This window comes from Saimiri boliviensis, chromosome 5 (assembly GCF_048565385.1).
Source record: "Saimiri boliviensis isolate mSaiBol1 chromosome 5, mSaiBol1.pri, whole genome shotgun sequence".
Taxonomy (NCBI): Eukaryota; Metazoa; Chordata; class Mammalia; order Primates; family Cebidae; genus Saimiri; species Saimiri boliviensis.
The window spans coordinates 52,954,994-52,979,222 of NC_133453.1; the positions used below are offsets into that span (position 1 = coordinate 52,954,994).

General features: G+C 33.1%; 1 protein-coding gene across 3 annotated transcripts in view; it reads left to right on the forward strand.

The window, feature by feature from the left end:
• The window catches only part of CALCRL (calcitonin receptor like receptor), a 106,102-nt gene that overhangs the window by 55,307 nt on the left and 26,566 nt on the right, over positions 1-24,229 (forward strand). For all 3 annotated transcript variants that reach the window (XM_074399373.1, XM_010351591.3, XM_074399374.1), the window contains 7 exons: positions 6,857-6,947; positions 7,110-7,286; positions 8,922-9,008; positions 11,205-11,337; positions 14,317-14,427; positions 14,528-14,640; positions 16,034-16,125. In XM_074399373.1, the coding sequence (XP_074255474.1) occupies positions 8,955-9,008; positions 11,205-11,337; positions 14,317-14,427; positions 14,528-14,640; positions 16,034-16,125 (503 nt within the window). In that variant the 5' untranslated portion in view covers positions 6,857-6,947; positions 7,110-7,286; positions 8,922-8,954. The remainder of the gene's footprint in view (positions 1-6,856; positions 6,948-7,109; positions 7,287-8,921; positions 9,009-11,204; positions 11,338-14,316; positions 14,428-14,527; positions 14,641-16,033; positions 16,126-24,229) is intronic.

The following is a 24,229-nucleotide window of genomic DNA, read 5'->3' on the forward strand; positions in this document are numbered from 1 at the left end:
TCTATTTTAAGATCTGTAACCTAAATCATAGTTGTAATCAAAGATTCTGGTGAATAGGGTATGGAAATGTTTGTATGCCTATTATTCTGCCTGCCACATGATTCTTCTATCTCTGTCAGGTATCCTCAACCCTAGCTATATATTAAAAATCACCTGGGAAACTTGAAAAAAAAAAGCTTATTCCTGGGCCCCAAGCAAGATGAACTGAATTAGAAATTTTTGGAGTAGAGTGGAGGCAATGGCCTTTTTTAATGACTCAGAAAATGATACTATGCTTGAAAGGGTTAGGAATAACTAAAAACATCGGGTTTCTTCAACTTGATTAAATTTATTTTATAAGTCATCTACTAGAAAAACACTTTCTGTATGCCTTCTTTATGCAGTCACTTTGCTAGGGTGTGTAGCCATGGAGATGAATATGCTGCCTGCCCTATTCTTACTGTGCTCACAATCTCAGGCACAGACACATAAAGAAATAATTATAAGATTATATGATATGTTTTAAAATAGATATTTGAATAACTTGCTCTGGGAGTTCTATGACATTAATTATGCCTGGGAACACTGCAGAACATTGGCTTGATTTAAACTTATGGTTCCTTTTAAAATCATCAGGCCAGTACCTAAAAACAGTAAAGTACAAGTGTGTTCAGGTTTTGACATGGCCCAGTAGGGATGAAGTATCCATATTGTGCTTCCCCAAGTCTAACAGGCCAAGAATTTACTTGGGTACCTACTAAACATGCAGAATACTAAATTATTCTTCAAAAAGTACTGTTCCAGAGGGTCTTTGGTGGGGCCTGGCCACCCTAAAACTTCCTTAACATTTTCAGTAAGTTTTGGGGGTGACTCTGGTGCAGGTGGCCCACAACCTCACACTTTGAGGATGCTGTTGTGTACTGCATCAGTGATTTGGCTCCTGCTCACTCAATAGCTTAAAAAATAATGCGGCCGGGCACGGTGGCTCAAGCCTGAAATCCCAGCACTTTGGGAGGCCGAGGCGGGTGGATCACGAGGTCAAGAGATCAAGACCATCCTGGTCAACATGGTGAAACCCTGTCTCTAGTAAAAATACAAAAATATTAGCTGGGCATGGCGGCGCATGCCTGTAATCCCAGCTACTCAGGAGGCTGAGGCAGGAGAATTGCCTGAACCCAGGAGGTGGAGGTTGCAGTGAGCCGAGATTGCGCCATTGCACTCCAGCCTGGGTAACAAGAGTGAAAACTCCATCTCAAAATAATAATAATAATAATAATAATAATAATAATAATAATGCATGATTCAAATGACATCCTAAAGAGGACATATAATTTGAATTTCCTATATCAGTAACAGATCTTCAGGAAAGTGAAGCTTCTTTATGTTTTGTTTTACTAATTGCTTAACACAGTAAAAAGTGTGGGCTGGGTACAGTGGCTCACATCTGTAGTCCCAGAACTTTGGGAGGCCAAGGCTGACAGGTCACCTGAGGTCAGGAGTTCGAGAACAGCCTGACCAACATGAAGAAACCCTGTCTCTACTAAAAATCCAAAAATTAGCTGGGCATGGTGGCAGGCACCTATAGTCCCCAGCTACTCAGGAGGCTGAAGCAGGAGAATTGCTTGAATCTGGGAGGCAGAGGTTGCAGTGAGCTGAGATGATGCCGCTGTGTTCCAGCCTGGGTGACAAGAGGGAGACTCTGTCTCAAAAAAAAAAAAAAAGTGTTAGTGCCATTCCAAGCTAGGTTGGAGTGGGCACTAAAACCTTACATTGGTATTTATTTTTCATATTTTATTGGAGGCCAGGTGCAGGAACTTACGCCTGTAATCCCAACAATTTGGGGAACCAAAGTGAACTCCTGAGACCAGGAGTTCAAGTCACCAGTGAACTATGATCATACCACTGCACTTCAGCCAGGGCAAAGACTGACATCCTGTCTCCAAAAAAATGAAAGATAAGAAGACTCTATTAGAAGTAAAGATAATAATTTGCAACAGCAATTCTAGCACAAAGACTTAGGTTTTCCAAAAATAAACAGTAAGAAAAGTAGAAGTTAACCAGGCTTTTGCACTTTGACATTTTTTAGATTGTATAGAATGATTGAAATAAGTTTACATTTTCCATGAAGGTTGGAACATTGGGATTGCAGAAGAGTGTTTATTCCTTGTTTTGATTCCAGAGATATGTGGCTTGTGTAATATGCCATAAGAAAGGGAAAACATGTAATATAATATATAGAGCACAGGTCAACTTTGCTAACACAAAGTTCTGGTTGGTGAACCTTATGGCAAATTAAATATGTGTAGAAAGTACTTCTGTTAGCCAACTTTATAGTGACTGGATACATAAATGAAAAACAGAGTATGGTTTAGAGCCTGTAAAAATCTAAGATATTTCAAAACTACAGAAATAAAAGATTAAGATATTATTTTTCTTAATATTGGAGTGAACATACACTTTCAATATTAGGGCTAGGTGACTCAGTGAAAAATAAGAATTATTATAAAGAAACAAATTAATAGAAAGCATGTATGGGAATAATATGCATTTTAAAAAATAAGAAATAGGCTTGAAAGGCACTTGGTATGCATGTGCAGAATTTATGTTTTTTTTGTGTTCCTTTAAATATTGATTAAGTCACATTCGTTTCTAATACTCATTTGCAATAAAACATGCTTTTACACTGTAGTATGTCAAGAAGATTGCCCTCTTAAAATGTAAGTATTTGGGAAAATTGTCTTGGAGGGTAGATGTATGATATATTAAGAAATAAAACCAGAATGGTAAGTTACATACATTCTTGAGTGATTAGGCAGTAATATTTCAAAAGTTGTTTCAGGTTTTAAGACATTTTTCATTGTTCACAGTTCTTTTTGTGATGAAATACATCATTTTTATTTTAATGTTGAAGTTGTTGGGGGCTAAAGCACAGAAAACATTTAGAAATAAATGGCTTTTAAAATTCTTATTGTATACTAAAACGTATCTCATTTCTAGTAATAAATCACTTTAATTTTGAAAAAGGAAAATAAAATAGTACTCACAGAAACTATGAGATTAGCGGCTCTTGAAGAGAAAATGTCAGTAACTACTAGCAGTATCCATGTGATTACAAATTTACTTAACAGTATAAATTAGCGCTTTCACATCTCTGAAGTATTTTCCTACTAAAATGGAAAAATCCTCTGGCAGGCTTAATCACTTAACTTGACCTCTTTTCATTATTTGCTTGGTCTCTCCTCAAAATTAAATGGAAATTATTATATTTCATGATGTAACATGTGGCAAAATTATCAGTAAATAATTTAACAAACTCTAAAAGAGATTAAAAATGATTTGCTTAACAGTCAATTAGTGTCCATTGTATCTTAGTGAAGATATATTTTTAAAAAGCTAAATATATGGAGAGAAGTACTTGCTGAATCAGCTAATTGAAAGCAGTATGCAGAGAACCCAATGAGCTAAAACCAAGGATTCCACTTAAACATATTTCTCCTGAGAAAAATCTCATCATTTCATCTCTCAGTATGAAAGTCTATCTAAGTTGACTTTCACCCATATCTCCAACGGCATTATGCACATGCCTTTCCATGATTCATCTATTATGGAACTTGAGACTTCTTGAAGAAAGGGATGAGTCCTCCATAACTACCACTCACTACATGTGTCTGCTGGCAAGGAAACTTTAATAGATCCTTTGCAAAGTAGATGACTCAATTGAATTGCACTACCAAATGAATTGGTCATTGCTGGATCTCCTAGAATGTACAGGTGTCCACTATGTGTTTGAGTGGCTGCTACCTACACTTGCTGCTCCATCTTTGACAAATACAGGGGCCGTACTCCAGCCCCCTTGATTAGGAGTACATAAGTTTACACAGTGAAAAACACAACCTTATTCCTAGTAGCGCATTTTCCAGATCATTAGGGAATAGGGTAAAGAAGGAAAGCTATAAAAGTGAAAATATTTGCATTAATAAATATTTTGTGATTTGAATACTTTTTAATTATTGATGTCAGGATGATTTAGTTACCGCTAAGAGATATTTCACTAAGATACTTTTCGGAACTCTGATTTTGAGGTCTATTAGATAAGCAACAAAAATAATGGTAATGTTGGATGAAATGTTTTTCAAATATGTTGGTTTTGGAAAAACTTCAAACAAGACTTTTGAAGCAGTTTCCCCCTCAAAATTTGGATTTCATGTGCATATTAAAGGTAGTTTAATCCTGACTAATGTGTAAATCATAAAAAATTATTTTGTAAAACACATCTGATTTTTAAATAGAATACATTTATTTACATTACTAGTATATTTACATATACATGCTTTTATACAAAAATATGTGAACTCCTAACATCTTAAATATGTACTACAATGTCTCAAATTTGGCTTAACCTTTATGTCTTCCAAATGCAGTACAGAAAACTACTGTTTACTTAACATCTAAGCAATCACAAACTTCAAAATTGAATCGTTTCCAGGATTTTATTTTGCAAGAAAGTAGATACGTAGATATAAGAAACACCCCCACAATTTTCATTGTCAGTACATATTCAAACACTATCTAAAACTTTCTAATGAAATAGATGACAATTAGTAGTTATGATCAGTGTTCTTGATTGTGACTTTAGGATCCTAAAGTAATTTACTGGTTTATGTTTTAATTCATTTAGTTATTCATATATGGTAAACTTTTATTAACTGTCAGCCACCAAGGATGCAAAGATAAATCAGTTATGAAACCACATCTTCAAGGAAAATAGATACTTTACTAATAATAATCATGCATTATAATAAATTAATAAAGTTAATCAAAGTAAGATTAAACCATAGTTTAATTCAAAAGGCTTTTTTGCCATACTTTAGTTCTTTAAAATGTACTTAAATAAAATATTCAGCTAGACTACCCAGTGTCTCCACCATCCTGAAAAAATGAAAATTGATGTAAATTTCTCCATTTAATAAAAAAACAACAAATATTTGTAACAAAATTGTAAACAAATATTAGAATAAAATATATCTAAAAAAAAGGCTTGCTATGCTTAGCTTGTTTGGGATATTTTTGTAACTTTTCTAATATAGATTATTCTTTATTCTTTAAGTTCTAGATGGAAAAATATGATAACTTCAGAAATATAAGATCTGCTTTATTGGTTTCTATATATTTAGGGAAAAAATGGTTGAGTTTCCTGCAGTGATTTGTTACTGTCTTCATGCATACTAAGAGACGTTTTAGTGATTATTAAATAAGTAATAGAGACCAGGCACAGCAGCTCATGCTTGTAATCCCAGCCCTTTGGGAGGCAGAGGTGGGCGGATCCCCCGAGTTCAGGAGTTCGAGACCAACCTGGGCAACATGGCGAAATCCCGTCTCTACTAAAAACACAAAACTTAGCCGGGTGCGGTGGTGGGTGCCTGTAATTCCAGCTATTCAGGAGTCGGAAGCAGGAGAATTTCTTGAACCTGGGAGGCAGAGGTTGCAATGAGCCAAGATTGTGCCACTGCACTCCAGCCTGGGCTAGAGAGTGAGAGCAAGACTCCTCCAAAAAAAAAAAAAAAAAAAAAAAGAAGAAGAAGAAGAAGAAGAAGACGACGATGAAGAAGAAGAAGAAGAAGAAGAAGTAATAGAGAACAGTGTGATATCCTCAAATCCCTACTAATCACTCATTTATTTAGAATTGAATCTCTTATTTTCTTAGCAAAAATTTCTTGAGCAGTCATTTTCTATCAGATACTATGTTAAACACCAGATAGTGATTTGCAAATGCAATTTTGCCTATATAAAACAGCAAATACACAAATAAATAACCTTTCATATTTATAGATGGATTAAATGATAAACTTTGGCAAAATGAATAATTATAAAGAATGTGATAACTATTTGAAATAATCAGTTTTAAATAAAATATATCTATGCCTATAGAAGTTACTTGGAATACAGAATCTATAATGTAAATTTTTATATTAATCTAACAAATAATGCTGAATAGATTGGCGTTTCATTAGGTTAGATTAAATTGCATGAGAAATAGAACTTAGGCAAGAGTATGTAATGAGTTAGGAACTTTCAAGGCTCCACAATATAGTGAAAATTATTTAATGGTCACAACAAATCTATAAAGTGTGCAGTATCATTGCCTATCACATTTCCAGGTGAAATGTGCATGGAAGAGTGTATCTAATAATGAATTTTAAATTGCTTTAATTTTTTGTTATTTAACACAAATCCTATTAAGTTATCATTAATATGATAAGGAGTTTTAGGAGTTACTATATCGGTTAACTATTTTCATTCTTCAACAAAAGTGTGTAAAAAAATGAAAACCAAAGTGAAAAAAAGCCCTCCTTTCTTTCACCTTGCTATTAGTACTTGATGATAGTGAAAGCTCCACTGAGAAGATTAAAAAACAAAATTTATTTTTAAAGGGCATGAGCATAATTTAGAATGATTGCAGAATTACATGACTATAAACACAATAAATAAATATTTATCTAACATAAATGCCTGAGGAAAGCATTTTAGCAATTCTATCAAAAAATGTAAATATCTAAAATTTAACAATTTATCGAGTGAAAATGACATAATAAGTCTTTAAAAATTGGTTACTCATAGAAAATATGTACATTTTCAGATCAAGTGTGTTCTCATAATCTAGATCTATAATTCATATTGAAACATCACATGCTATGAATATGTTAATGCTACATAGTAACTCAAATCTGCTGTAAGCAAAAAAGGCTTTCAAAAGTTGGAATCGTTCAATAAAAATATGATTTTAGTAGCAGTATTTACTTTGAAATTTTAAATTTATTATGGAAATAATTTTGGTCATTAGCATAATATTAAATTATTACATTAATCAATATTTCAGGTCTTGACCCATGAATTTAAGAAATTCTTAAAGACAATGTCAAATATGATGCAAGAGAAAATGTGATTTGAGTCTGGAGACAATCGTGCATGTAAGTATTGGGAAATTAGATTTTCTCATGGTAAAATGTAATAAAAACGAAAATATTTACTTATTAATTACTGAACTGAAGAAACTGATTCCTTGTCTTCTGTCTGTAACAACACTAGTTTTATTAAAATTAATAGAGTGCTTCATGATATTTTGGTTATAGTTTCCTCAAGATCGTCTAATAATAAAAACCCAGGCTAGCCGATAGAAGAGAAAATAATATTCAAAAGATTGCTGCAACTAAAAAGAAAACGACTGCAACCTGACAAGATTGTGGCAAACTTCAATTTGTCAACTACAACTTGACAAGGTTGCAAAACAAGATTGCTACAACTTCTAGGTGAGTCATTGGTGAGGGCTACCAATGTCACAAATTCTATGTGATAATTAATGATGTGCTCTCATTGAATGTCATAATAAAAGTAATAAGCAAAATATGTGAACATGTAAAGAAGGTTTTTAAATAGTTTTTCCCTCATTAGCTCTATAATAAAAACCATCACTAGTTTCCTAACAATATTAAATCTAAGGTCACAGTTCAATGGCAAATGTCTGTTGATCAGAATTTTTTTCTCTCCTTTCAAAATATTGTTTGCATGTTCAGTGTATTAGTCCATTTCATGCTGCTGATAAAGATATACTTGAGACTCGGCAACTTACAAAGGAAAGAGGTTTAATGCACTTACAGTTCCACATAGCTGGGAGGACCTCACAATCATGATGAAAGGTGAAAGGCATGTCTCACATCATGGCAGCAAACAAGAGAAACTCCCATTTATAAATCCATCACATCTTGTGAGCCTTATCACTATCAGGAGAACAGCAGTGGAAAGACCTACGCCCATGATTTAATTATCCCCCACCAGGTCCTTTCCACAACAGATGGGAATTTCAGGAGCTATAAGATGAGATTTGGGTGGGGACACAGAGCCAAATCATGTCATTCAGTCAAATAAATATTATATTCTATGGCTACACCCTGACAATGTGTCAGAGTAGGTTGCTCCTGGACTTCACAGGGTGTAAGCATTTGGAAATACACTACAGCAATTCTTGTCTCTCAGAATTAGGAACTAGTTTTTAGAGGCCATTTTTCATTAGCTCAGACTTGTATGTAGCATTAAAAATATTCAAACAAATATTTTATTTAATACTGTTCATTTCCTTTAACCTTATTTCAATAATGTGGATGATTTAGGGAATCTTTTATTTCCTAATTTTAAAAAATTGATTTTCACTAGTGAAGAATAATTTCTATTAAATTATAAGGACTTTTTATGATGTATAGATGTTGATTCTCAATAAATTAGTTGAGAACAATTTCCTTCCTTAAATTACTGGAGAGTTAGAAAATTTAAAATTAGATGAATACTTACAGAAAATAAAGGTAAACTTTATAATAAAATATGCTTTCAAAATTGTTTATGTCCATGCAAGCCTCTTTAATACCTTTAACATTTGTTTTCTAATTACTAAAATATCTATCTATCTATCTATCTATAAGGAACATTTCTGTTTGTAAGTCTAATTAAATTAATAAGCTCCTTAATACTTTAAATTATAATGCTCTTAAACATTTGTAGTTTTAATCTATTTTAATCTGCTGGGCAGGGTGGCTAACACATGTAGTCCTGACCAACATGGTGAAACCCCATTTTTATTAAAATACAAAAATTAGCTGGGTGTAGTGCATGCAACTGTAATCCAGCTACTTGGGAGGCTGAGGAGGGAGGATCACTTGAACCTGGGAGGTCCAGCTGCAGTGAGCTGAGATTGTGTCACTGCACTCTCGCCTTGGCAACAGAGTGAGACCCTGTCTTTAAACAAACAAACAAACCCCCAAAACCATTAATAAAATCTTTAAAGTAAAATTATTGAATTAATACGTAGTTTTAAAATGAATTCTCTGTTGAGAGCCATCTACGTTTATTTCATAAATATTGATGAATTATATTTCTTTTTTTTTCTATTGCAGTTTGTGCTATATAGCATATTTTATTTTGGCTTAATGATGGAGAAAAAGTATACCCAGTATTTTCTGGTTCTCTTGACTTTTTTTGTGGTAAGCATAAAAATATATGATTATTTCTGTTTTTGCTTTCAATATACCTGTAATTGATAAAGCAAATTAAGGAAGTTACTACATACATAAATTAATCATATTTTTGTATCTAATTGATACAGCAATAATGTGTTTTCATTCAGTGTATGCTTTTAGTCCTATAACAGGTATAGAATGAGAAGGAAGTAGAGGGAATCAGAATAGGAAAGATCAATAGACACAAATGCATAAGACATCAGAGGAAAGTAATCAGAGATACAAACGGAATGACTCTACAGTACAGGTTTTATGTAGTAGAGAAAATAGTTTCAACCAGACTTGTTGATTCACAGATCTGTTTTTAAAAAGTGATTCTCCCATTGATATTTCTCCCAATTTGCCACTTGATTAACATATCTTGATTGCAAGGCAATTTAGAACCATTTAGTGTGTTTTAAATTAATTTCCTCAATCATTCATTCAAATAAGCAGACATTGATGTTAAGTTTGGGGCAGGTGTGTGCATAAGGGTGCATACTCATCTGTCCCTCTACATGTATATACTGAGGATATAGGGCCCAAGATGGAAGGTAGACTAGACAAAGAAGACAAAAACTCAGTTGCTCTGCTTGAGAATCATATACTTCATACACTTAATTTTATTTTTATTATAGTAATGAATTACCCATATTTTTCTCTGCCTAAAAATGAAATAGTGACTGTGCTCTTATCTCATAACAAACATGAGAAACCAAGAAACATACTCTCAGTTACTCTTGTGACAGCAAAGAATTTGTTTGAGGTGTCTCTAAGCAAACACCACAAAGATGGAAAGATGGAAACAAACCCTGAGAATACAGAAAACCTAATGAGAAAAAGAAAACAAACCCAAGACTACATTCTTGTCAGCATTTGTATTTGAAAGCATTTTCAAGTCTAGGAGCAGTCCAAATTCTGCACTTCTTAGATAGTATCTTTAAGTTGACTTCAGCTCACACCCTTCACAGAGCAAGCTGCACAGAACATTACTTTCCTGCAGGCAATTCTGTAATAGATTACCAACTGATTATTGTAATTTAGGATATTATGACTCTTCCTCTTGAATTCGTGTAAGACAGTATACAAATCAGAGTCTGTATTCCAAGTAGGGATAAAAATGATATGGATTTATGCAATTGCATAGACTTTTTCAGAAGAACAGCAGTTATGTGGTTTTCAAATATATTAATTTTGTTTATGTTCCACATTTCCATTTATTACTTGTGCAGCATTACCACTCCATAAATTTTTATTTGGAAATAAATAAAGGAATGAAAGAGTTAATGATGAATGGTGGCCACACAATGGTAAAACTTGACTGGTGCTACAACAGTGAGGGAAATGTCATTTTGACTTTACTAAATTCAACTTCCTGCTAGAAAAGAGAAATACGACAATGCGGGGACAAAGGAAGGATAGGAAGATAACAGCTTATGGAATATAGTTAATATAAATTATGCAAAAAATACTACTAGAAATAGGTTAAAAAGAGGTTTATTCAGGCTTCATATTATAAATCAGAAAAAAATGTCATGTGGAAATTAAAGTAGAGTTGAAGCTTAAAATAGTGCTACTATATTGAAAGAAAATATATAACTTGTCCAAAAACTTTATTGTTGTGCATAGAAGAAAAATTTCTATTTGCCAACATCATAAATGATGTTGCCATTATTTTTATTATCAAAATATCATAACAATCGCCATAAATCGTGAGTAGTTCCGTGTGCCAGATATATCTCCTCTGTCATCTTGATGTTATTTTATACTATTTTACAATAAGGAAGCAGAGGTTTAGGGGGAGGGGACAGACAATATCTTGCCTTCATTCACAGAGCCAGGAAAAACACTGGGGTCAGATTGGAAGACATGTCTGTCTACATTCCAGAACATGTATTAAGGAATGTCCTGGAGCTGGCTACCACAGGCTTCTGAGAACCAACTGTGCTTTCCCACTCTGCCAATGGTGACATCTTGTTGGTGTTTTGAAAGTGGACATGGTGGAGATATTTATACCATGAAAATAGCAAACATTACAAATTGGAGATTTCTCCCCAGAGAACAAGTTCATCTTCCAGTACATCACTGCACTGGCTGTTTTCCACTGTAACAGGCTGCCTTTGACAAAGACATTTTTATAAACCTTTTCATGAAGTTGATACTGTTTTTTTAATCCCTTAGATTCTTGTTACAGCAGAATTAGAAGAGAGTCCTGAGGACTCAGTGCAGCTGGGAGTTACTAGAAATAAAATCATGACAGCTCAATATGAATGTTACCAAAAAATTATGCAAGACCCCATTCAACAAGTAGAAGGTAAGCATGACTACTTAGTTATAAATGCATTTGGCATATTTTTAAAAGAAAACTACTCTCATTATATCATTATAAGTTCCTTAGGTCCATTATTAAAAATAGATTAGTTGCTACCTTTTTGTATATGTGTAGTTTTAGTTATGTTTGAGGAACATCTTATGACATCACATTATATCTCTTTTTTAAAAATTTTATTATTATACTTTAAGTTCTGAGGTGAGTTATGGGGTACATGTGCAGATTGTGCAGGTTTGCTACATAGATATACACGTGCCACGGTAGTTTGAGGCATCCATCACTCCGTCATCTGTATTAGCTATTTCTCCTATTGCTATCCCTGCCATAGCCCCCCCCCCCACCCCTTGACAGGCCCCAGTATATAATGCTTCCCTCCCTGTGTCCATGTATTCTCATTGTTCAACTCCCACTTATGAATGGGAACATGTGGTGTTTGGCTTTTTGTTCCTGTGGTAGTTTGCTGAGAATGATGGGTTCCAGCTTCATCCATGTCCCTGCAAAGGACATGAACTCATCCTTTTTATGGCTGCATAGTATTCCATCGTATATATGTGCCATTTTCTTTATCCAGTCTATCATTGATGGGCATTTGGGTTGGTTCCAAGTGTTTGCTATTGTGAATAGTGCCTCAAATAAACATACATATGCATGTGTCTTTATAATAGAATGATTTATAATCCTTTGGGTATATACCCAGTAATGGGATTGCTGGGTCAAATGGTATTTCTAGTTCTAAATCTTTGAGGAATTGCCACACTGTCTTCCGCAATGGCTGAACTAATTTACACTCACACCAACAGTGTAAAAGCATTTCTATTTCTCCACATCCTCTCCAGCATCTGTTGTCTCCTGAATTTTTGATGATTGCCAAACTAACTGGCGTGAGATGGTGTCTCATCGTGGTTTTGATTTGCATTTCTCTAATGACCAGTGATGACAAGCTTTTTTTCATGTTTATTGGCTGCATAAATGTCTCCTTTTGAGAAGTGTCTGTTCATATACTTTGCCAATTTTTTGATGAGGTTATTTGTTGTTAAAAATTTAATAAAAATACGTGACAATGATCGGTTTAACATGATTCTTTTTAGGGTCCAAAGATATTTAAATCTAGGGTACAAAGATATTTAAATCAAGTAAATATTAATACTAACACAAAAACACAAATTTTAATGACAGTTGATTTTCAGTTTATGTAATTGTGTATTTCTTTTTTACTTACAACCTGCTTGATAGGAAGTTGCATAATAATATAATGAATACAAAAGTATTTTTTTGCATAATACACATAGTTTGCATAGTACATTTGGTAGCAAAGTTAATAAAATCTAAGTGCTTCTGTTTTTATTAAGATATTCTTCTGTTTTTTTGGGTAACATTTATTGAGAGCCTGCTAAGAACCAGATATTTGCCTAGATTCTGAAGATAAAAGATGAGTAATGCAAGCAGAGTTGCCAGATAAAGCAAAACAAAAATAGGTCCTATATTTTACCTGGCAACCCTAAAGAAAGGGTTATTTTCAAAATATCAAATGTAAAACTCACAGTAAAATAAAATTTAAAAGACTCTTTAAATATTTCTAACTTTTAAACCCTTCCAAATCTTCTCACTATACATTATATAAAAGTAGATTTTAATTTAATTGTTGAACAATAGGAATATCTTTGCAGGATTTAATAATAAAAGCATCCTGTGGTAAAATAAGTTAAGGATTACTGTATAACATATCTTCTTGAAGTTTTATAATACACTTTGTAATTTTAAATATTCTAGAAAATCTTGCAATAATGAGCTATTTGTATTTCAACTTTCTGTCTCTAAAATCCATTTGACCAGAGAAACATTTTTCATAGGATACCTAGTCACATCTCACTCAAATACCATAAAACACAATTTCAAAAATTCTGGACCTTGCCCTCTGTCACATTACCAATGCTGTAGTAAATTAGAAAGGTTCTTTTGGAGCTGTGATATGGACACATTTGAGATACTTTCTAACAGTACATCAAGAAATTTTTTAATAGGCTATAAAATGTATTTTATCTAGAAATATATGAATTCAAACTATTTAAATAATTGTTTAAAAAATCACAGGACAAAAAACATCATCTGGAGTGATATTAAAATTTTGTTATGTTTTTTAGTTGAATTACCTGAACTTACAGGCCATCAGAATTTTGTTCTATTTTCACAAGGGCTAGATAAATTTTGACATGGCTTTGTAAATCTGTTAAAGATAATAAACATCTCATGTAGAATTCAAGATTCTCTCTGTACCTGACAAGTTAGAAAATTACTTCCTTTAATTATAGACTTTTGAACATTGTTCAGTTAATGTACCTACATCTCACAGAAAAACTTTATGTATTTTAATGTAAGAAGTTTTGTCTTTAGTTTTGGAGAAAAATGTAAGATTATTAAACATTCTACCTTATTTGAAAAGAAAAGGAATGAAGAGCCAGAATTTGGTTGAAGGGCCTCAATAAGTATCTTTTGGGGTTAAAATGGCATAATAGGAAATACTGGACTATTTATTCGTTTGCTTCAGAAAATATTAACACCTTTCCCTAAGCATATAGTTTCTAAAATGAAAAATGCTCCTAATTTCCTTTTCTTTCTTTTAATTTTAAGTGCCTGGACACTAATTAATCACTACATTATGGCTAAGGACAACGAGCAAAGACCATTTGATTTATTAAACAAATAACTATCTTGACAATTAGAATTAAATCTAAATGTTATATATTTAGATATTTCTAAATTCAATTTAGAACTTAATTTGGAAATTATTCTGATATTATTTGATAAGAAGCCAAATAATTTCTGTACATACACTTTTATATAATATCTGCATTTTTAGTAGATAGCCTTTACTCCGCATTAGTGTGAAACCACTTTTAAGACTATGTCTTCATATATAACTAGAGGAGTTTAATTATCCCTAATTTTTATTTCTTCATTAAGGCGTTTACTGCAACAGGACCTGGGATGGATGGCTCTGCTGGAATGATGTTGCCGCAGGAACTGAATCCATGCAGCTCTGCCCTGATTACTTTCAGGACTTTGATCCGTCAGGTAAAAGCAGTATTGTATCTACATATCTCCTTGACATCCATTTAATAAACTCTAGGTTAATTAAATTCCTGTTTCCCTTTTTTTCTTTTTAATTTTAAAGAAAAAGTTACAAAGATCTGTGACCAAGATGGAAACTGGTTTAGACATCCAGCAAGCAACAGAACGTGGACAAATTATACCCAGTGTAATGTTAACACCCATGAGAAAGTGAAGGTATGTCATAATTCTGAATTGAAATTGAATTTACGTTACCTATTTAAACAGCTAGTTGTCCGTTACTGTATTGAAGAAAATTCAGTCATTATTCCATTCCCTTATAAAGCGTTTTCATAATATAATTTGAGAAGAACAATTAAGAAATATATCGAAGGAAAAAAATTATTATTGATTCCTTCATTACACTAAAAAAAGCAATCCTCTTAGGTAATAGTGTAATTTACAAATCAATGTTTCAGTATTGGGGTTTCAAATTTTCCAAAGAAAACATACCTTAAAAGTGTAAGAAAAGGAAAATCTTTCATTTGCAGTGGAATTTCTAGAATGACCTCTGAAACTGTGCTCAAGTAAACAGGATAAGCTCAGCAGGGTTTAAACAGTCCTGTCTCTCCCTCAGCAGAAGGCTCTCATTCTGACTGACTCTTAGGTCACATGCACTCAGGATCTCATACACTACATGTGAAGTCAAGATTAATTACAATTTGGCACCATAATATAGTTTCAAGAGAAATCACTTGCATGTATTTGCATGTTTTTGAAATAGAGGCAGTTTGTCACAGTGATTACAACTGCGAATCCTAAAACCCGATTTCCTCTTTCTGCTTCTTACCAACTGTTTGACCTTGAAAAAGCCATTTTACATCTCTCTGTTTCAGTCCCCTCATATATGAAATGAGGGTAAGAATAGATTTTATCCTTATTATTTTCATAGGTATTGATTTAACACAAAAAAAACTTAAAAGATTAGCATATAGTAAGCTCTTGATAACTACCAGCTATCAATATGTTTATAAATAATATGCTCCTGACTATTCAGAGAAGAGTTGGAAGATAATTATACAAATGCACAACAAATGGAATATAGACAAATAAAAATAAAAAAGTGCAAACCCTGAGAATGAACACATTTGTACAGATGATAGGGTCTTCTAAGTTAACAAATTGAGATTTGTCTCTGAGCTTCAAATTTGTCAAAGAACGAAGAAACACAGTTGGAAAAGAAACTTTTATCTGGAATTTAAGTCTGAACAAAACAAATCATCAAGCAGCATTTGTTTGAAGGTGCACAAAATATAAAATACTAGTTTCATATAGTATATAATCTAGATGAATCAAAATGTTGCCTCATAGATTTAATATCTGACTTCTAATTTTTTTAAATTATTTTTAAAAGGGCATACAATTTATAAATTTTGATACTGTAGCTTGGTAGGTATTCTTCATTCGAGATGTGTTCAAGTATTTCTTGGTTTGCAAACTTATCATTGTAAAACTATCAGATCACATTTAAAATATATTTTATTCAATTGAATTTGAACTTCTACATGCGTAGGATTATAGATTCTTATGCTACTGATATGAACCAAGTTTTTTTTTATACAAATTACAGACTGCACTAAATTTATTTTACCTGACCATAATTGGACACGGATTATCTATTGCATCACTGCTTATCTCGCTTGGCATATTCTTTTATTTCAAGTAAGTAAATTTAAATATTTTAAGAAAATTACGAGTTGTCTTGGGTGAATGCCCTGTCATGTGCATATTTATGTCGTGTGCTGACAAAATACAAAAATACTGACAATGTATAATGTTCAAAATAAATTGAGTGTTTAAAATAAGTTGAAATAAATTTATCTTAGCTTTGTAATATATGTAGGAGAGATTGATGAAATATCTTAACCCCAATTTTACAAAATTAGTAGGCATATAAAAATGAAGACATATAATAAGAAGAGAGCCCAAACCAATATACAAAGCTAAATGTATTTTCTTTGGGAACTGTCAAATACTATAGGCCATCTTAATTTATGTTTAGCTTTTAGCCAATTTTAATGTCAGAATAAGTATGCATTATAGAAACTGGAATTTTGTGTAAATAATAGCAATGACATTTAATATATGTTATTGAAAATATAATCTAAATATACTTTGGTGTTTTTCCTAGTTTACAGGGACATCATTAAAAAGGTTTAATTGTACTATCAATTTTTTTACTTGTAATTCACTTCTTTTTGAGGAGGAAGAGACAGCTCCAATTTTTTGAACAATCAACAAGCAATTTAAAATTTGTAGAAAGTTAAAATCTAAGTCATGCATGTCTTATTTTATGCCTTCACATGGTTTTCATAATTTTGATCATCAGCAATAGTTATAGGATTCAGCATGACAAGAGTAAGCAGCCATGTTTCATTGTATCTTCATCAGCATTGCCGTCATCGTCTGCTTTTTCTGCTCCTGTCGCTGCCACTGCCGCCGCTGCTTCTCCTGTTCCTTCTTCTTTTTCTTCTTCTTCTTCTTCTTTTCTTCTTCTTCTTCTTGTTCTTCTTTTTCCTTCTCCTCCTATTCCTTCTTCCTCCATGTTCCTTCTTTTACTAATTTTAAACAAAGAAGATTATATAAACCTATAATTCTAATATCCTATTGAGCAATTTCTTATATTTTCTAGTTTTATTTCATATTGTTTCTAGTTCTAATTATACTATTTAAAATGTTTTAACTATTTTTATAACAGAATTATATAATTAGTAATTTACATGTTACTAAACAGTTTCTAAACAATCATTTGAGCAGCTAAATAATTTTTTATTTGGGTGCACAAAAGTTTATAAGTTCTCTATTTTTGAGTGTTAACATTGCTTTCATTTTTTTCAATTAAAAAACACTGCAATGGACATTTTCAACTATAACTTTTCCCATATTTTGTACTGTTTTCTTAGGCTACATTCCCAGAGTTTTTGGATTTCTTGGTCAAAGGGTATAGATCTTTTTATGGCTCTTGAAAAACATCATCTCAAAAATATCTCAAAATGCTCATGTTCAAAACAAATTCATAGCATCTCCCTCCTTCTAACCCAAGCTGGTTTTCTTCCAGAGTGACCCATCTTCACAAATGACACCACCAGAAATCCAGTTACATTGGTCAGAAATTTAAGAGTAATCCATCGGACATTTCTCTCCTTTTTCTTCTCTGTCACTCTTCTCTTTTACCCTGTGAACTTAACCTTTTGAAATCCTTTTAATCTATTCCACTTGCTGATCACTACTGCTATCACCACCAGGCTTGTTCACCTAGCCTTAGTAAATTCACTTTCTGTCTTCATTTAAATAGAAACAAGGCAGCCAGAATAATAGTTTCAACGATTTAGATCAAATATAGATCTGATTTTGCCATTCTTTGCTTTACAATTTTTAGATTTTCCATCGTATTCCATATAAAATCAAAATTATTAACTTGCCCTGCTTATTCTCTTTGCCTCCTCCCTAGTCTAATTAAATGTATTTATCTTTCAGATCTAAATTTTAGCATCACTTCCTCAGTGAATTCTCACAGAATTACTTATTTAATTTAAATTCTGTAATATTAGGCCGGGCGCGGTGGCTCAAGCTTGTAATCCCGGCACTTTGGGAGGCCGAGGCGGGTGGATCACGAGGTCGAGAGATCCAGACCATCCTGGTCAACATGGTGAAACCCCGTCTCTACTAAAGATACAAAAAATTAGCTGGGCATGGTGGCACATGCCTGTAATCCCAGCTACTCAGGAAGCTGAGGCAGGAGAATTGCCTGAACCCAGGAGGCGGAGGTTGCGGTGAGCCGAGATCGCGCCATTGCACTCCAGCCTGAGTAACAAGAGCGAAACTTCGTCTCAAAAAAAAAAAAAAAAAAAAAAAAATTCTGTAATATTTCCAGAATTGCAATTGATGATAGTAGACATAGGATAAAATTTTAATTTACATTTGGAAGACCACTGTCTCTGCAAATTAAAAACTAATACAGCTGAGAGTCTTCAGATTAAATGGTCTATTTTTATGTTGCATGTCAGAAGTCAAAATATCTAAGCTCATTAAATTTTTGAAGAAGATAAAGTTAGGAAATATAACAATTACATTTGCCTGCCAAAACCAATAGCTAGAAGGAGGACAATGGTCTTCTAGAATTCTAAGTCATATGGTCCCAAACAAGTTTGAATTTAGTAAAGATAAATAGAGTCCTACACCAATTTCCTAAAGTCAAATGCAAAATTAACTATGTTTTTGCATATGAAAGAGTCTAAGATTTAATGGAAAATGTGTGCTGTGAACTACTGAGGCAATAGTGGGGCTGCCAAGTGAAAACAATGCTGCAAGCCAAACCATTACCAGCAAATGTACAGGACTCAGTTTTAAATCTCTAATCAGACCACTTATTCACCTGTTCACTATGTAAGAGCAAAGCAAAAACTGGCTTATCAAATGAAGAAATTGAAGAAAATATCAGCTGATCAAGGCATCAAGGTACCATACCAAGAGTGTTAAACAAGAAAAAGACAAACTACATAAGGCACGATGTATGACTTCAAGAATCCAAATGACTATAATTGAGAATACAATTGGTGTAACATATAACAGATTTTTAAAAACTCAATAAAAAAGTTAAAAAACAAATATAACTAAACAAAATCTAATGAACCTTACAATTGGCCTTCCTGTCACTCAGGGTTTTCAGAGAGAAATTAACTGTTAAGCTATCAGGAAAGTTGAAGTAGATGGCTTATCTATACTGGGTTCTTAGCTGTACCTGAGGATCTTTAATGCTCTTTCCAAGCCCAAGAATCTATGAATGAAATAGGAATTTAGTAAAGAGGATTAAAATGAAAGTTATCTTTTTAATCAAAATATATAATCTCTGTATAAGGGACGTTGGTATTTGCTAAAGTATTTTGCAAAATTAAAGCAATCTACATATGTAAACTGTATTTCTTATTGACAAAGATTGGAATAAAATCATGTTCAATATTTTTATATCTATATTTATGTATGTTTTATTCAAGAGAAAATACTATTCAACTGATATTCACAAGTTATTTTAAATTTTGATTGAAGGATTAAAATTTAAAACAATAGAATGTTCATTTCATTGATGGAGACATGTTTTTTAAAACACGATATTGTAGGCCAGTCACGATGACTCATACCTGTAATCCCAGCACTTTGGGAGGCCGAGATGGGCGGATCACAAGATCAAGAGATCGAGACCATCCTGGCCAACTTGGTGAAACCCTGTCTCTACTAAAAACACAAAAATTAGCTGGGCGTGGTGGCATGTGCCTGTAGTCCCAGGTACTCGGAGGCTGAGGCAGGAGAATTGCTTGAACCCGGGAGGCAGAGGTTGCAGTGAGCTGACATTGCACCACTGCACTCCAGCCTGGTGCCTGGTGATGGAACGAGACTCTGTCTCAAAAATAAAAATGATATTGTATATATATTTACTAAGTTATTAGCTTTAAAGCTACAACCTGTAGGCACAGTCCTCATTCCAAAAGAGAGGCCAGAAATTTCATTCTCCCAAATACTGTCCTCAGGTTTTCCATATAAATAGAGCCATTTTTTTAGAAAAAATAACATTTTTAAAAATAAAGACGACTGCATGCAATAAACACATGCATTTGCTATTTACTAAAATGTCCACACTTTTAAACAAGATGCATAGCATGCTACATAGGCCACACTTTGTTAAAGCAAATGAATATCTTGTCAATATAAGGTATGTGACCTCTATATAAAAGAAAAAATAAGGTTTTCAAATAATTATCTTACTTCTAGTTGAAGTTCTTACTGAAAATACAATTAACTGTTTATTTTGTAAAGTGAACTGAAAAGAAAGAATTTTTCAATGATGAGTTAGTATAAGAGATATGCACTTAAATTCAGACAAATTAATTTCAATGTTTAGTAGAAGACAATGATTAAAACATGATGTATTCCAACTTGCCATCACTACTTGCTAATAGTATGGACTTAGCCTGATTTTGTTTCACATAAACCTCAGGGGTGTGTGTGTGTGTGTGTGTGTGTGTGTGTGTGTTTGCAACGGGTCATGATTTTTTTTTAAATACTGGGCAAAGTAGACTCATATAGTACCTGGCATTTAGGAACCCCCTCAATAAGTAGTAAGAGTTACTAACTTTTCCATTAGACTGTATCAATCATATAGGTACTCAAAATACATTTATGTAGTCATCTGAAATACTCATATGTAATAGTAATACAAAGTAAAATACAAAACAAACAAAATAAAACAACAAAAAAAGAGTGTTATTGTGGAGCTACAAAGACCTCTGTGTGGAACACAGAGGAAAGAAAGAACCACTCGAACTCATAAAATCTGAAGATTCCTGAGGTGATACTCTCATTGAAACAAACACTTCAATGATGGGTAATACTTCAATAGATAGAAATTATAAGCCATAAGCAGTGAAGAGATTGTCTAGTCTCACACCTAATTTTACTTATTTTCTAATTAATTAGCTAACAGTTTCAAGATTTCTCCTAATCTGTGTTCTAGTTCACTTAATTTTTTAATTGAATCTACAGATCTTTAAAAATGAAGAATTCGAAAAAGAAAGAAGCAAAACTACGAATTTTCCTTTATTATTCTACATTCTCAGGCCTTAGGTAAAACCTGAGAAACTCTCTTCAAGAAAAACTCATGTATACCATTTCAAAATTTTCTGTATGTCTAGAGGTCATTACAGGAAAGTGTATTCTTTCTTTCTTTCTTGTTTTGAGCTAGGCTCTCACTGTGTCACCCTGGCTGGAGTGCAGTGATACGATCATAGCTCACTACAGCCTCAGACTCCTGGGCTCAAGCAATCCTGCCCCATCCAGCCTTCCAAGAAGAAAAGACTACAGGCACACACTACCACACACAGATAATTTTTAAATATGTATTTTTTTAGAGATGGGGTTTAACTATATTGCCAAGGCTGGTCTCAAACTCTTGATCTCAAGTGATCCTCCTGCCTCAGCCTCCTCAGCCTCCCAAACTGTTAGAATTATAAGCATAAGCCACTGTGCCCAGCCTGAGAGTGTTCTTTAGACAGGCAGAATTGGTCTCAAATCCCGCTTTGTCACTGACTTGCTGTGTGGTGTGGAATACCTTTTTCTGATCCTCAGTTGTATGTTTAATAGGCAGATCATATTAGTATCTACACCATAGATTTGCTATAAGGTGTGAGATAATGGCAACGTCATCAGTAAGATGCAGTGTTAAGCAGAGTATCTGATATAAAAAATGTTTTATGTGATTAATACTGCTCTCACTTCTTATTAGTCCATTAAAAGGTTTGAATATAAATATTTAGCCCTGGTTGGCATGTTATACTAGTAAGATCTTTAAAAACAAAATTGAATAATACAAGTTCTAGTTTAAAATGAAGCATATTTATAAAGAAATGGTTATAATATTCATGTTGAAAAATAAGTAAACATTGAATGAACATTTTTATAAACCAAACTAATAATAGAATTTTGTTAGAAAAAAACTATGGTTAAGTACATCAGTCAAAAGTAATAAGAAGATTTTTTTATGACTAGAAGATACTATGTAGCTTGCTCCATTTTTGAATCAACATTAAGATATTTTTAGCCTTTGAATTTAGATACTTCTAACATTTATTTCATAGAAGAATCTACCGAATCTGCCACTAGAAGTAATGAAAATAACGTTACAAAGTTAGCTTTGTGAGAGAAGGAGTCACTTCCACCTTGTTTCTTTACACATCTCAGGGCTTAGCATAGGATCTTGCACACAGAAGGCACTCAATAAATTTTTAAGAAATGAAGACATGAACAGGCTTTGAAGCTTACATCTATGGACTGACTTGCCCATGTCTTATCTGTGACCTTCGACATGTCCCTTAAAATTGTCTGGCCTTATTTGTCTCCATCAACAAAGAAAGGCATTAGACCAAGACTCTAAAATTCAAATCAACAGAAGCATCTGTGTAAAACAAGATGAGACTCTGCAGCTAAATCCAAAGAAGAGTACCGCCACCTCAGAAAATACTGAATTTGAATGGTTCATGAAGTATGTTCTCATAGAATCAGGGGCAAAAGAAAGACTAACTTTCTTCCAACTAACCTGAAAACAATTCCGAGAGGAGCTGTTTCACATAGAACCATTCATTGTGTATAAAAATATCTATTAGCGGATCCTTTCTGTTTCTTAACCCAGTTCCTCATACTGTAGTTATTCTTGCTTACTCAGTATGGGAAATTTTTTTCCTCTCCTTTGGTAACTGAGGGTCACTGACCCACCCTAATCAAAACCAAGAACCATACAAAAAGTTGATTTAGGGTACTGTTTGTTATTTTTTATTTAGAGAAAGTCTACAACTCATCATGATTTAAATTAGAAACAGAGAACATGAAACAGTATTCACCAGATATACTTGAGTTTTATATTAGAGCCAATTAAAAGAACAAGTCAGAGCAGGAGATAAAAAGAAAGGGAACAGAGAGGGAGGGGAAAAGAGAAAGAGACATAACTTTAGGGTTTGCCAAGCCCTGAGAGGCAATGACTCTTACTCATAATGATCCTTGGAAAAACAAAAAGGAGCCCTTTAGATAAAAAAACAAATAAATAAACTTACTGAAATTAATTACAAATTATGTTTTAATTACTGTTTAAAATCAGAGAGCAGAGCAAATCTCGCTCTTACTTACAACCTAGACAAAAGCTTCATGTTTTTCCACAGAAAAGAAAGCATATGACATCTATCCAACTTTTATGGGAAAAAAAAAAAGAATTTTTTTTAAAAGAACATCTTTGCTAACATTCAGACACTGATCCCAAACAATTTAAAAGCTAAGTTGTATATTTGGAACTATGTAGACAATAATGTCTTTTGTAGGTACTTGCCATAGGCCCCAAATAAAATTCAGAAAAATAACCTCTATCCAATTGGTAGACCAAAGCATTCTCATTGTAACTTATTAAAATAGCCTATTAGTGCTTGTATTTCTCCTTCTCAGTACAAATGACCAAACTTCTCATTTTTTTCTTAGATCACATCTGAATATATTTAAACAATATTGTGAACTTTTATCTCATTTCCAGTTTCTTCGTATTTTTCTTGAATTACAGCATGTATAGTTTTTCTTTAAGCTATAACTTTTCTCCTGAAAATTGTGCATGATTAATCTCTGTTTGTATGTTTGTTTGTTTGTCTTTTGAGACGGAGTCTAGCTCTGTCACACAGGCTGAAGTGCAATGGCACCATCTTGACTCATTGCAATCTCCACCTCTTAGGTTCAAGTGATTCTCCTGCCTCAGCCTTCCACAAGATTAATCTTTAAACCATATTTAAACACAGATAACTATTAATGAAATCCTAAATTGAAACTTACAGAGTTTGCTCTACTAATTACTCTGATGTTGTACCTGTTTTGACAAATTGCAAGTTTCACTTTTCATTTCTTTAAAATCTGACAACTGCACTGTCAGAGGTTTGACAAGGACTGAGTTCAAAAGAGTCATCTAGGGTCCACTGAATAGCATACCTCTCACTGCCTCCTCAGCATTGCCATTGTTCTCTTAACTCATGGTATGTTCATTTATTCATTGTATATTTGTCATACACTCCGGTCCTGAGATATATCCTATTCTGTGGTCTGTGTCTCAGGTTTCCTTCAGCTTAACACTAGATACTATTTATTTAACTATAGGTTTTCTTAAATATTTTATTGGATCATATTCACTGAGTCTATCTCCAAGTTAATGAATTTTAATCAATCAGTGTACATAAAAATCCATCCTCCT